This window comes from Medicago truncatula, chromosome 3 (assembly GCF_003473485.1).
Source record: "Medicago truncatula cultivar Jemalong A17 chromosome 3, MtrunA17r5.0-ANR, whole genome shotgun sequence".
NCBI classification, from domain to species: domain Eukaryota; kingdom Viridiplantae; phylum Streptophyta; class Magnoliopsida; order Fabales; family Fabaceae; genus Medicago; species Medicago truncatula.
The window spans coordinates 36,367,344-36,382,633 of NC_053044.1; the positions used below are offsets into that span (position 1 = coordinate 36,367,344).

The 15,290-nt window shown below is 33.0% G+C and overlaps 1 protein-coding gene across 2 annotated transcripts; it reads left to right on the forward strand.

Moving 5' to 3' along the window:
• Positions 1-8,000: 8,000 nt before the first annotated feature.
• LOC11415911 (oxysterol-binding protein-related protein 1C) lies at positions 8,001-14,618 on the forward strand. Of its 2 annotated transcripts, none has more exons than XM_013605362.3 (10): positions 8,001-8,892; positions 8,986-9,342; positions 11,083-11,179; positions 11,573-12,009; positions 12,199-12,354; positions 12,803-12,970; positions 13,050-13,190; positions 13,401-13,631; positions 13,937-14,050; positions 14,221-14,618. In XM_013605362.3, the coding sequence occupies exons 1-10, from the start codon at positions 8,425-8,427 to the stop codon at positions 14,404-14,406; spliced, it is 2,355 nt and encodes a 784-aa protein (XP_013460816.1). In that variant the 5' UTR covers positions 8,001-8,424; the 3' UTR covers positions 14,407-14,618. The 2 variants fall into 2 exon arrangements, with proteins under 2 accessions (XP_013460816.1, XP_003601101.1); XM_003601053.4 differs by having other exon boundaries at positions 8,002-8,892; positions 11,570-12,009.
• Positions 14,619-15,290: the final 672 nt, after the last annotated feature.

Consider the following 15,290-nt stretch of genomic DNA (forward strand, 5'->3'; position numbering starts at 1 on the left):
TAATATAAGTTTGAAAAAAAATTATTCATAAATGAATATAAACTCGGTCTACATTTTCTAGGCTTTTGAAATGTAAAGATGGTTTTTTTGTCAACCACTTTAAATACTTGATCTCTTCTTTATAACGGATATGCGTTTAGAATAAACATGCTCCCAAGAAAGCTACGAAAGTTGAAGATGTGGTAGCTTTTAGGAGAAGGTGGTCAAAAATTAGATCTGTATGATGGAATTTAAAGATTAAGGTAATATAATAATATGATTATTATCATTGTCACTAATTATAAGCTATATTAGATGTGGGTCCATGATTATTTGTTAAAAAGAAATTCAAATGTTCTGTGACAGCCTTTTGCCCTTGCACCATTTTTTGGACCATTTCGTCACATGGTGAAACTATATATGTTTCTGGTGTACTAGCCGGGGCTACTTGTGACGCATACTGGAACAAGACAGAAAGCCACTCCATATTTAGGGGCTTCTTTTACCCACCTGTGACCTACACAATACTTAGAGTGGTAACAAAATAAGCATGTCATGTATTATATGAGATTTAAAAAAATGGGTTCTCGATTTTAGTAAAAAAGAGGCTTCTATAAAATAAATACATATGTATAAAATTTAGAATTGTTAGAAGACTTATAAGAGCAGGTTGCACTAACAACGACAAAAGACAACTTTATATGCTAATCTGACATTGCCATTGTGTAAAATCGTAAAATTTAGAGGTTGCATTTATAATTATGAATATTATTTAAAAAGAAAAACTACTAAGGACATGCTCTGGAAGACACGTTTAAAAAGCAAACAGCTAGAAGGATTATTTTTTAAAGAAAATATATATAATTCAATTACAATTACATATATAATCTTATCCATTAGTTGTTCAAGTTGTTTTAGAACAAAAATATTTGAAAATTGATAAAAACAAGTGAGAGTATACTTGTAATTTACTCTTTCATATTTTTTTTTTTGGTAGAACTCTTTCATATTTTTAAATGGGAGTAAACTAACAAGAGTATACTTTACTCTTTCCTCAAAAAAAAAAAAAAAAAAAAACTCCCTCATATTAAACCAAGTTTTCATATCTCAAAAAGAAACCAAAAATTTATGTATATGACTTTGTACAAGTTAATAGAGCATAATATTTTAATTCGCACGAGGCACAAATAGTTTTCTTGATTGTCATACTTAATCCAGTAGTGTCATGTATTTTTCATGATAAAATTAAATGGCGTTCGATATTTAGAAAATAAATAGTAATGTGTTAGTAAAAAAAAAGTAAATAATGTGTTTTTATCATGAATTTAGGCACTTTAATATTGACTTGACTTGCATGAGATTTTTGTGTCTGACGCTTTCTTCATGGACATTAAATACTAGTACTTGGTAAATCTTTAAACAAAAAAAAAAATACTACTTTATTAATCAAATTTAAGGAGACATATTTTTTTGTTCGATTAATCTAATGATTAAAAATTTATCAAATTTAAAATTTAAATCATTTTTTTGTCAATGACCTAATGGAATTTAGGGTGAATAAGTGGAGAAATTTGAGGTTCAAACCTCGACTCAAGCATATATTATGCAATGTCCTATCGATTAAGTTAAGTTCACGGGACAAAATTTAAATAGCTTTAACTCTTGCATATGGTAATGTCCCTTATGCTTAGACAATAATATTTTTTGAGAAATGATAAGAACATCCTCTTTTTAATATTCACTCTTTTATTTAGTGAAACTCATTAATCTTACTGTTATATGTATGATCTACTTTTAAACTTTAAAATCTACATTATTAGTTGTATTTGGTTGAACTTAGATGAGTTCTTTCCGGTAAAAAAGTAAGTATTAGAAAATAAATGAGCATAGCACTATCATACTTTTTTTTCAAGCACTATCATTTTTTTTTTAGTACAAGAAAAGTTAATTTTGAAAGCAATATAATACTATAAACTCATCGCCTCCATAAAATTGTCGGCATTTTTCTTAAAAAAAAAAAAAATGTCGGCATTCCCACAGTATTTGGACGGATATATCACCCAAAAAGAAAAGTTGGATAGATATTATTTTGCCTTCTTGCCTTTTCTATGAACAAGAAAAAAAAAATACAAAGATGGAAGAAGGACTAAGTTTTATGACGAATGATCTGTAAAAAAAAAATTAAAAAAATGGTGTCCACATATTTTTTTTTATCATTAGCTTAGTGGTTAGAATTCACCTTATAATGTGAATAAATAGGATGTCCGAGGTTTGAACTTCGACCCCTGCATATAATAATGCATTGTCCTACCAACTGAGATATGCTCACATAACACATCTGTGTTTAATTCGCAAAATAATTAAGACTTTTGCCTTATCGTCTTCATGGCTCGGGTGGAAACAGGTCAAGGAGTTCGGCAGGGACCCACGGTCTAACCTATTTAAAGTCTAACTTGGTCCAGCTCATTTAATAAAAAGGTCAGGCTCAAGTTTTTTATAAAGTCTATTTAGTTAAATAGGTAAGGTTAAGGCTTACAAAAAAGCCTATTAAGTCCTTCAAGCTAGCCTATTAAGCAAGCCTATTAATTTCTTCGGGCCGGCCTATTAAGCATTTTATATATAATATATCTTTTATTATTGATATTGTTGAAGTTTTTTTTCATAAACTCAAACTTTTCATATGATTTAGTTATTTAGTAGCAGGTAAATTGGTATGATTAGACTTTCGTAAGATTTCGTTATTTAGTAGCAGACATATTTGTGCGCTTTAGGCCTTCATAAGTTTAGACCTATTTAGTAGTAGGCTTATAGGTGTTGCAAGCTCTTAGTGTAAAATATAATTTTAAATAGGCTTTCAGGCTTCATCAGGCCTTTAAAAAGGTCAGGTTTGTTGAGGACAAAATCCTTATTCAATGTTTTAAAGATTACAAACATTTAATAATTGTTTTTTAACTTGTTATCTACTAATGAATTTTGTGAGAAATGTTTCATGAGAATGTTCTTAACATAAGAAGAATGTTCTTTGTTCACAAGACAAGTTAAAAACGTCCTTATCAAAGCAAATAAGCAAAATGACATAAATGGATTTGTTGGAACAAATTCAAGAAGCAAAATATTCTCTATGTCTCACCAAAAGAATATATTTTGGACTTATGACATAAATGAAAAGAATATCATATGATTACATAAAGGCCTTTGCATTTAAAAAGGAATTGAAAAAGCATGTGCCTTAAAGAAAGAAAAACAAAATTGTTTTACAAAGAAAAAATGTTCTTGAGAACATTTTGGTAAAGCTACAAATAGATAAGGATGATGTCATTTCTATCACGGCCAATTACAACTCATACACAGCTGTATTACAACCTCACGTGGGTTGTCTCAAAAGGCTAGAAATCGGAGAATGTTCTTTAGAACATTCTTCACTTGGTATAACACATTTTTTGCAACACTTATGGATCGAGCAATAAAGCAAGAGCACATGGGCTGTTTTTTTCGTACAAGCTTCACAGCTGTATGTTCATGTACATTTCAAGTGAGCTTCACAAATCAAGCCTCTATAAATACAAGCACGTAGCAAGGCAATTCTCAAGAGCTTACACACAAAGAATTCAATTCTCTCATTCACGTGAATATTCAAAGAAGTATTCATAAAGCTCTTCAACAAGAACAAAGCAAGCTTCAAATATCTTTCTTCTCTTATAGCTAAGATATCTCTGAAAGTTTGTAACAACAACAAAGCAAGTTTCAAATATCTTTCTTCACTTGTAGCTAAGATATCACTGAAAGTTTGTATTGATAATATCTCCAAGTTGGAATATTATTTAAAATATCTCTTTGAGATATTATTTTGAAATCTCTACGTGAGATACTTGAGAAATCTCCAAGTGAGATACCATATTCAAACAACACCCACCACCATACAAAGTGTAACTAGATCTCAAGTCTATTGAGCATAATAGTTTGAGACATAACTTTTCTTGTGTGATCAAGAATCGTAGAAGCCTGCTGAGGTTGATAATACAGAGTGTAACAGACTGATCTGGTGTGATCAACAAATTATAGTGTTATTCAGAAGTTTATGATAGCATGATACTATAGTGGATAATCTCACACGTAGTGTGGGGACTGGACGTAGCCGGTTAGGCGAACCAGGATAAATTCTCTTGTGTTCTCTCTCTTCTCTCATCTCTTAATTTTTGGCCGTCACATATAACCTATAACTAACTATATTAATTTTCCAGAGTGCTCTGGTCCTTAAACTAAAATTAAATAACCTACTACTTAATAATTATCCAAAACTTTCTGGTCCTATTTATTTTATTCTTAATATCTACAGAGTTCTCTGGTCCTTTATCGCTTTATTTATTTCAGTTATATATATCTAGAGTTTTCTGGTCATTTGCTGCTTTATTTATTTCAGTTATATATCCAGAGTTTTTTTGGTCCTCTACTGCTTTATTTATTTCAGTATTTCATTCCAAAACTTTCTGGTCCTTTTATTTATTTCATTATCCAGAGTTCTCTGGTCCTAATATTATAATATTTTTTTGAGCTTATATACTTATTTAAGTTTCAGGAATAAATTTTAAAAGGGTCACAATTCAACCCCCACCCCCCCCCCCCCCTCTTGTGACTTTTATTGCTATTTCAAGGTTAAGCCTTGAAAATGAGTCAAAATTTCTTATAAAGTTGAGAGACCGCATGCGTAATACAATTTTTACACAAATAAAATTACTTTTAATAGATGAAATTTTGTTACGATTTTAAAAAACTAATCAAGTGTTTGATCTCAATTGGTTAATAAGCTTTATGTTAAAGATAAATTGGTTAACAATTCACATAACACATCTGTGTTTAATTCGCAAAATAATTAAGACTTTTGCCTTATCGTCTTCATGGCTCGGGTGGAAACAGGTCAAGGAGTTCGGTAGGGACCCACGGTCTAACCTATTTAAAGTCTAACTTGGTCCAGCTCATTTAATAAAAAGGTCAGGCTCAAGTTTTTTATAAAGCCTATTTAGTTAAATAGGTAAGGTTAAGGCTTACAAAAAAGCCTATTAAGTCCTTCAAGCTAGCCCCCCTCTTTGTACAGATTTTGCTATTTTTTAACAATATTATTTTATGGGATCACCGACAAAGGATTTTGCTATTTTTTATTAAGCTAGCCCCCCCCCCCCCCCCCCCCCCCCCCCCTCCCTCTTGTGACTTTTATTGCTATTTCAAGGTTAAGCCTTGAAAATGAGTCAAAATTTCTTATAAAGTTGAGAGACCACATGTGTAATACAATTTTTACACAAATAAAATTACTTTTAATAGATGAAATTTTGTTACGGTTTTAAAAAACTAATCAAGTGTTTGATCTCAATTGGTTAATAAGCTTTATGTTAAAGATAAATTGTTTGAAATTTTAAAAATTAGAGACTGTATTTTCGAGTTTAGAAATTGTGAGACTAAATATGTGAACAGGTTAAGATAAGATGGCCAAATATGCATTTAAACCTTAAGTGTATAAGTTAAATTTAAGTTAAATTAAGGTGACCTTTTATATGTGGTGGTATTTTTAGGGACAACAGAGGGTCTTTGATGGGATGTTTTGCAGGTAATCTTGGAGCATTCTCTGTTTTTGATGCCGAAATCTTTTGTTTTATTATGGCTATGGAGCATGCTTTGTAGCTGGGTTGGGGAAATATTTGGTTGGAAAGTAACTCTACTAGCGCACTGTTCGCTTTTTAGAATGCCTCTGGTGCCGATCCGTTTGAAAAACCGATGGCACAATTGCTTTCTGACATGTTTTCAGGTGATTTCTTCGCATATATTACGGGAGGGGAATAGTTGTGCGGATGGTCGTGCTAATCATGGTCACAATATTCAGGGTGTTTGGTGGTCCACCGCTCTTCCAGATTTTATTCAGGGTTCGTTCTTTTCAGACCGTTTCAGTTGGCCTAAATATCGTTTTCCTTAATTTAATTTTTGTTTTCTTCTTTATTTGTTCTCTGCTTTGATTTTGAGGGTCAGATCTAGCCCCCCTCTTTGTACAGATTTTGCTATTTTTTAACAATATTATTTTATGGGATCACCGACAAAGGATACAAATCGCATGAAGTTGTCAACCTAGTTGAGATGTTCTCGAGTTTCCTTGATGTCTGCTCCCCTTGATTCAGCTAAAAAAAAATCTCACAAAATTTTAACTTTTTTTTAACAAGGGATGAATTAAATATGAATTTTTAAATTATTAGCGTTTAAATAATTCATATTTTGTTAAAAATAATTTAAATTTGTGTGCGAGAGATTACTATAATATTGTAAACATCTTTGTAAAAATTCATTAAAAAATATGAGGGCACATATGAGTTGACTTCAAAACTTAGGAGTGTTTGCGGTGCGGTTTGGTTCGGCTTTGAGCATAAAAGTCCTCCAAACCGCGAGATAAAAAAGCATGTGGTTTGATTTGGTTCGGTTGATTTTTAAAAAGTCATACAAACCAAACCAATACGGTTTGAATTGGTTCGGTTTGTGCGGTTTATCGCGAGATAAAAAAAATATTACATTAACTCTAATATTGTCAACTTGTTATAAAATAAACATAGGACATTTTATTTTGCTGTTTATATAATAAAATATTAGGTAAAACTTATATCAAAATAGGTAAAATTAAGAAGAAACATAAGAATGAAAGAAATTATTGGGAAGTAAAGGAAACAAATTCATCACTGGAAATGAATGGAAATGAATTGAAAGAGATGGAAAGGAATTAGAATCAAACCTGATGGTGCAACAATGGAAAAATCAAATCGAAAGAGATTAAACTTGAGCTATGTAATTGGACTAGTACATGTTTAAGTAATATTCATTTTTCTTGCGGTTTGGTTTGGTTCGGTTGCTGAGATGCAAACCGTAAACCAAACCGAACTGCGCGGTTCAGTGCAAAAGTCATCCGAACCAAGTGCGGTTTTTAACGATTTCGATTTGGATTAGTTTGGTTTGTGGTTTTTTTATTGGGTTGATTCGATTTTGAATACTCTTATCAAAACATGAAACAAAAATCGTGAAGAAAAATATTTGGGAGACCAAATCTTGTTGATTTTTTTTTTGTTGAGAAATGCTAAGAACACACATTTTATCACACATTTTTCAACATACTCTCCTTGATTGGTTAATATTCACATGGGTCCCACAAAATCATGTGGATCCCATATAAATTTGGTGGGTCTCGTGTAAATTTTAACCAATAAAAAAGATTGTGTTGAAAAATGTGTGTTGTTAGTATTTTTTTTGACAAAAAAAATGATATTCATTCATTCAAATTGATAGAATACATCATAATCAAAATCGCTAAAAACATAAATGGTAAATCTGCGAACAAACTCACATCTTACTAAAATTTTAAAAAAACATTAAAAATAAAATTTGAGATATTTATAAGAATAAAAAAATTTATTACTTAGACCATCCCCAATGATGAGGTCTTAACCATTTAAGACTCGATACCTAACATGTACTCCATTGAGAAAAAAAACTTTTGGGGTCTCTAAATTAAAGGTTTTCATCATAGATGATTATGATCTTTATAAATGAGATTTTCACCATCTTTTAAACGGTAACTCCTATGAACCACATAAGATGAATTTTCTTCTCTTCTCCCATCCAAACATAGAGTAAAGAAGTAGTAGCTTATAATCTCTCCAAGTCCGTTCAATTTTATGCTACCATTTTAATCCGAATATTATTAGATTATATTCTTTCAAAACGTGGAAGCCATGGTGGGCGTAACGCTAAATTTGAGTCAAAGTGTCAACACATTAAACTCTGAACAAACACAGCAGCCTCCACATGTCCTCCCATAAGCCCCTCCACGCGTCACATTCTCATTAAGCCGGCGGCATCAAACTCCAAAATCCCCCTGTACCCTCATCACAGACAATCATAACCCCATATCCCCCTCAATCCAAAAAAAAAGTAAGACCAGTCAATCAATCATCATAATCATAATAGTTATTATTCTCTCAACCAACTTCATCTTATTTAAAATCGCATCTCATTTCATTGAACCTTCTTCCTTCGAGTTCGTCTCACCACAATAACTGACTACTTCCGTTACCTTTTCTTTTCTCTCCCAACACTCCATCTCAAAATTAATCCATATACTTCATGTAATGTAATTAAAATTCATATAGTATATGTTTTGACCAAGACTTTGTCTTTGTCCTTCCATTCACATTAATTCAATTTATTTTACATTTTTCATAAATCTGCTACCTAGACGTAACCGTTTTTATTTTCTTTCTTATAAACTCGCCTCACGCATATTCCGCTTCCCGCCTCCGTTCCGTTCCTTCTTCTTTATTTTCTGACAGTGATCGCCTTAAGGGCCCATGAAGCTTCTCTCAATCACCGCCGTCAATCACCGTCGCCACGTCACCTTCCTCCAATTCAAACACTAATATCATGCATCCTTTCTGCTGCGTCTCCGCTATTTCCGACCAAGCTTCGCCGGTGAAACCTCCGTCTCCGTTCACTGACTTCACCATGCCTCCTCCTCCACCACCATCTGTCGCTGTTAGATCCGATTCGCCGGCTCCGATTCATAGTCACAGCCATAGCAACGGTTGTCAGCGGGAACAGCCGGCGGTGGTTGTTGATTTGAAGATCAACGACCTCGTCGGAAATGGAATCTCCGGTATACTGTATAAATGGGTGAATTACGGTAAAGGATGGAGACCTCGATGGTTTGTTCTTCAAGATGGAGTTCTCTCTTACTACAAGATTCATGGACCTGATAAAATTATCGTTAATCATGAAACTGAAAAAGGCTCCAAAGTTATCGGCGATGAATCTATTCGAAGGATCAATCGCAATCGTAATTCTTATCCCTATCAACATCGTCGTAAACCTTTCGGTGAAATCCATCTCAAGGTTCGTTAATCAATTCATCAATTTTGTTTGAATCAATATTCAAATTATTTTAGTTTTCATTTCAATTATAATAATCAGTGTTCTTTATTTTAGGTCTCAACAATTCGCGAAAGTAAATCGGATGATAAGAGATTTTCGGTGTTCACGGGAATGAAGAGACTTCATTTGAGAGCAGAGTCACGTGAAGATCGTGTGGCGTGGATGGAAGCTTTGCAAGCAGTGAAAGATATGTTCCCTAGAATTTCCAACAGTGAATTAATGGCTCCTGTGGATAACGTAACAATTTCAACTGAGAAATTGAGAAATCGGCTTTTGGAAGAAGGAACGAGTGAAGCAGCTATTCAGGACAGTGAACAAATTATGAAAACTGAGTTTGCAGCGTTACAGAATCAATTAGTGTTGCTTAAGCAGAAGCATTCTATCCTCATTGACACGTTACGCCATCTAGAGGTACTACATCATTTTTAATTCCAAGTTGAAATCTTCAATTGTGTTCTGCTATCCTTTGTTATATACTTTTCTGTGTTTACTTTAACTGTCAAAACTTTCTGGTTTGTAAGACTTCAACTGAGAAAAGTTTAATTGTAAAGGGTAAGAAGTTTCTCTCTGAAACATGGACACCTCTGAGATTAGGCGTGTCTTTGTGGCCGACACTCATAGGACACTCCTCCCATAGCTCAAATAAGTATCCCGATAAAAGCATTTTTTCTTTTCTTTACTTAGACATTCCCTGGACACTTCTACAAGAGTTAAAATATGTTGAGCAATGATGATCAATGAAGGGTTAAAGACATTAAATTTGCTTACATTGCTTTTAGCTTTTGGTATAGTAGATAGATGGATAAAGATGAAAACCTATCATATATTATTTTGTTTTAAGAACTTTTTGTAATGAAACAATCTGTTCAATTTAGATGCATATATATATATATATATATATATATATATATATATATATATATATATATATATTATTAATTTAGATATTTTATTGATAATGCTCCTATTTTATTTTTTATAATAAATAAATAAATATATATGTATTGGTGCCGGTGTCCTATATTTTTAAAATCAGCAGTGTCGATGTGTTTGTGTCTGTATCGTGAGGTACCCGTGTCGGAGTCCGTGTTTGATAGGTTCCTCCTCTCCACTGCATTCTGTGTACACAATCAGTTTCATGGCTTGTATGCAGAATTTGAACCATGGCTACGTCTAATATAGATGGCTCAGGTAGGAGTTTGGTATCGTAATGTGACCAAATATAAACCTTAAAACTCGGAAGTACGAAATTGTGGTCAATGAGTTATTCTTATGAAGTTTTATAGCTCATTTATTTACTCTTCACTGTAACTTCTAATGACCATGTTCTGATCAAAATCCTGGCACAGATTATACATTTAACTGATTAAGTATCTGTTCAACCAAATGCTCTTTAATTTGAAATTCTATGAGCCTTATGATGCTATCATCAATCTAAGAACCAGTTTGAATACACTCTTAGTAAAGACATGGAAAATAAATAATAAAAGGATCTTGCAATAACCGAGTATTTTTAAACATCAGCTTCTGCATCTCAATTTTTCAATAGCTCTCTCATTTACCTTCTCTATAGACACTCGTATATGGACCCTGTAAATCTATTTTAATTTGAGAAGTTTCCAAAAGTTAGAAGTTGATCCAAACCAAGCAATACACTTGTATAATTTATTACGACCTTAAAATTTTCTTCCAGTTAAAAGCCATACAGCTGATCAACTAATGCCAACTATTATACCTAATTAAAGTATCTTCGACAATTAGACACATATTAATAGATTCAGGTTTATTTCTCCCTTCAGTTGTATCTTGCAAGTTGCAAGTGTGTTTTCCCAAGTGAAAAACTGTTTGTTATCCTGTCAGACAATATTGCACTGACCTGGAATCATCTTGACTAACAGGTCAAGAGCTTGGTATATTCTACATGTGATGACTATTTTAATTTGATGTTTTTTAATATGATTAAATGCTGCATTGATGATATGCTTACGGCATTATTTTAATCAACTGAATTGCCCAATGTTGTCATGGTTTCCAACTTGTTTAACAAAACTGTTTGCTCTCTAATTGTTTTGTCATGTTGATTTGTATTAAGGATAAACTTTTTATTGTAGTGCGTGTTAATAAACTTTCGTCTGCATTACATTATTGCAGACAGACAAGGTCGATCTGGAGAATACAGTTGTTGATGAGAGCCAAAGACAGTGGAATGATCAAGAAGATTCCTCTGGATTGCAAGAAAAATTTAGTGGTATGTTTTTTTTAATGGCTTGTTTATTAGGCATTAGTTTTCTCATATGCTCAACAGTCAAAGTCTAGTCTTCGCATATTTTTTAAGGCCTCCCCTTGTATTAACAAATGGTTAAGATTTCAGACATTTCCGCATTGCCAGAAAGGTTAATGTAGATGTTTCATTGGTCTGGTGATTGATTTTCTTGCAACTTTTAAGTATTTATCTTCCACTGTCTCTAATACAAAGATTCCCCCTAACTTCCCCCCCCCCTTTTTTTTTTGAAATCTTTCCACCCCTATATTCAAGTAGTGTAATCTGTAATGCTTATTACTCCTACCTGCTAGCCAATTGTTATAACCTATCTGTGATTTTTACACTTATTTGTTTCATTTTCTATTTTTAATTCAGAAGGAAGTGCAAGTGAATCTGAGGATGATAATGAGAGAAATGATGTGGCAGAGGAAGAAACAGATGACGATGACAATGTCTTTTTTGATACCCGTGATATTCTATCATCAAGTTCTTTTAAAAGTAATGGGTCTGATTATAGAGTATCATCTTTCTCATCTGATAATGATGCATTTGAATCAGAGGACGATGTAGATTCTTCAAATAGATATATTGGAACCAACCACCCTCGTGTTAAGCGGCGAAAGAAATTGCCAGACCCTGTAGAGAAAGAGAAAGGTGTCAGTCTTTGGTCAATGATCAAGGATAATATAGGGAAAGATCTAACAAAAGTTTGCCTTCCTGTTTACTTTAATGAGCCTCTCTCCTCCCTGCAAAAGTGCTTTGAAGAAATGGAGTACTCATATCTGCTTGACCAAGCATATGAATGGGGAAAAAGGGTAAGTCAGATTTGGCTGACAGATTTATATTGCTCTTCCATATTAAGGAAAATATGGGCACTTCAATATGATCTAAGAAAACTATTTGATAAAATATTGCGCGATGTTGATTTTTGTTTACCTATTAGCTCTTTCAATGGAGTATTGGTGTGCTCTTCCCTTTTGTAATCAATTGGAGTTGCTATGCAGGGTGATAGCCTCATGAGGATTCTCTATGTCGCTGCTTTTGCTGTATCTGCCTATGCTTCAACCGAAGGAAGAATTTGCAAACCATTTAATCCATTACTTGGAGAAACATACGAGGCTAACTATCCAGATAAAGGCCTTCGCTTTTTCTCAGAGAAGGTATAATATAATAACATCATGAATGTATTACCTTTTTACAAGTCAATTAAATCATGATAATTCTTCGTCTATCTTTCTTTCTGATTTAATGGGGTATTGGTTTCTTCCATTGATACACTATTGTCTGAATGTTCTTTTTCTTTTTGTTATTTTTGAGGTCGAAATGAGAGTTACTTGAATAATTTATTTGATGAAAACTGTGTGCTAATGCTCACATCTTTGGACTCCTTACATCTACTTCACTTCTGTTTGAAAGGAACAATGTTCCCAATATGGAGGACAAGAATTTTGGGAACTACACTATTTAGTTCATGAATAAAAGGAGATATTGAGTCCATTAGTTCTACACAACCCTATCAACATGATAAACTTTAATTTGGAGATACAAATTTGCTTTTTTCATCTATGTCCTCTATCTGAAATTATTAATATTTATGCTACCTCTCAGGTCAGCCATCATCCTATGATAGTTGCATGTCACTGTGAGGGTACAGGATGGAAATTTTCGGGGGATAGCAACTTAAAAAGCAAATTTTGGGGCCGCTCAATTCAGCTTGACCCTGTCGGTACTTTGACTTTGGAATTTGATGATGGAGAGGTTTTCCAGTGGAGCAAGGTATGTTTTAATTACTTTAGTGGCTGTCATGCCCTGGTTTGGTTTTAAAGCAGTAAATCAAATGGACTTTTCTTTTCAGGTTACAACATCAATATACAATCTCATATTAGGAAAGCTTTACTGTGATCATTATGGTACGATGCGTATAGAGGGAAACCAAGAGTACTCGTGTAAGCTGAAATTCAAGGAACAATCTATAATTGATCGAAATCCTCATCAGGTGCTTTATTTTTGTTGCATGGATTTAATTTTTTACTGATAATATATTCCTCTCTGGCTTGTATAATGTAGAGTATCTTATTTTATAGATTTCATCCTCACACACTTTGTACCAATGATCGGATTACAATTCCAGGGAAAAAAAAACTTAGGCGTTTGAATAAATATCCTTTTTAAATGTCATCTTATTGTGGCATGCCTTCCATTTTAGGTTCATGGTATAGTACAAGATAGGAACGGAAAAACAGTATCAACCTTGTTTGGAAAATGGGATGAAAGCATGCATTATGTTAATGGAGACTACACTGGGAAGGGGAAAGGTCATGAATCTTTGTCAGAGGCTCATCTACTCTGGAAGCGAAGCAAGGCTCCCATGTTTCCTACTAGATATAATTTCACTCGTTTTGCCATCACGTTAAATGAACTTACCCCTGGATTGAAGGTTTGTTTTGTTAACTAATACTTTTTATGTGTTGCCACAATTATATGGATTTTAAGAGTAAATATTCTCTGCAGTTTGTGCTTTACATATTTGTGTTTTTTTATTGGAGTTGACTTAACTCCTCATTAACAAATCGTTTTCTGTAACAAAGGTGAAGTATGAATCATTTGAATATAACAAGTAAATCCAAAAGAAAGAACAAGATAGTTCCATCTTCATTATGCATATTGTCTGTGTGTTTGTTTGCCGGGTTTGTGGCATTTTACTAAACATTCATTATAATTTATTTATTTGTGAATACATAGGAGAAATTGCCGCCAACAGATTCGAGGTTAAGACCAGACCAACGGTATTTAGAAAATGGGGAGTATGAGATGGCAAATTCAGAAAAGTTACGGCTTGAGCAACGGCAACGGCAGGTGCCTATTACATTTTGTGATGTCTTATCTTTGTTTTTAATAATCATTTGTAGTACCTCAAAAATTCAGGCTTGAATAATGATTATCTTATATAGATCACATGTCATAGACACACATGCCTTAATAATTTCCAATAATGATTATCTTATATTCGTTTGAATGATATTCAGGCTCGGAAGATGCAAGAGAGCGGTTGGAGACCGCGGTGGTTTGCGAAGGATAAAGCTAGCGGGACATACCGCTATATGGGAGGGTATTGGGAGGCTCGAGAAAAAAGAAACTGGGACACATGTCCCGACATCTTTGGCCAAATTTCTCCAGATCATCTATCTGATGAAGTTCAAATTACATCTTAATTTTTCTGTTTATTCTTCCCTCCACATTTTTTTTACATATGGGTGTCTATGACTGCTGCGTTGCAATTATGGTACACTCATGAAATCAATGTAAGGCAATTAGTTGAAAATATGAGTGAGCAATAATGTAATTCTTTCTCTATTTTTTATTTGTCCATTTCAAGTCTACTGAATCCAATTTCTTACTAGATGGTAGCTAACATAATAATCAAGATATGAGTTTTGGTCAAAAGTTCTAGTTCTAAAACATGAATTTTCAATTTCTAATCTTTCTATTAATCTTTTAAATTTCCTAACGGGTTAACTCAGGCCATTGTTAGAAAATAATAGGGATCAGGTGGAACTCAAAGTTTTCGTAGTACATAAACATTGCAAATTTTGAATAGTGTTAGTGGTACACTTTCCAACTCACTTTTGTCAACATACTACTTTCTGTTAGAAATTTAAATTTGTCTCACAATTTTGAAAATACCTTTCGTTTCACTATCCAATAGGATTTCACTTAAATTTAGTGAGACTCTAGACCACACTTCCTCTCGTGTTTATTTTAATGTGTTGATCTCTAAGCTAATAACAATATAAATAAATAAAATCACAAAATAAAATGTCAGAATGCGTGCGTATATATGTTGATAGCATTTTTCATTGTGATATTGAGTAGCTCATAGTCTCAAACAGGGCTCTACTCGTGTCTTTTGTTGAATTACATCTTTGATATTTTTACGTATGTGTACAAAAAAAAAAATACAAAAGAATAAACAAAGAGAAGTAAGAAATCTAGCAGTGCTCCCCTTAAAAATAACTAAATGTGTTTTGGGATATATAGCAATTAGCTTAAAATTCTTTTATTTTAACTTTGAATATTATTATTGTTATGCTTCAGT

Coding starts and splice junctions, on each gene's coding strand:
- LOC11415911 (XM_003601053.4), top strand. CDS start 8,425: ATGCATCCTTTCTGCTGCGTCTCCGCTATTTCCGACCAAGCTTCGCCG. Junction 8,893..8,985: donor TCGGTGAAATCCATCTCAAG/GTTCGTTAATCA, acceptor TCTTTATTTTAG/GTCTCAACAATTCGCGAAAG. Junction 12,971..13,049: donor AGGTTTTCCAGTGGAGCAAG/GTATGTTTTAAT, acceptor TTTTCTTTTCAG/GTTACAACATCAATATACAA.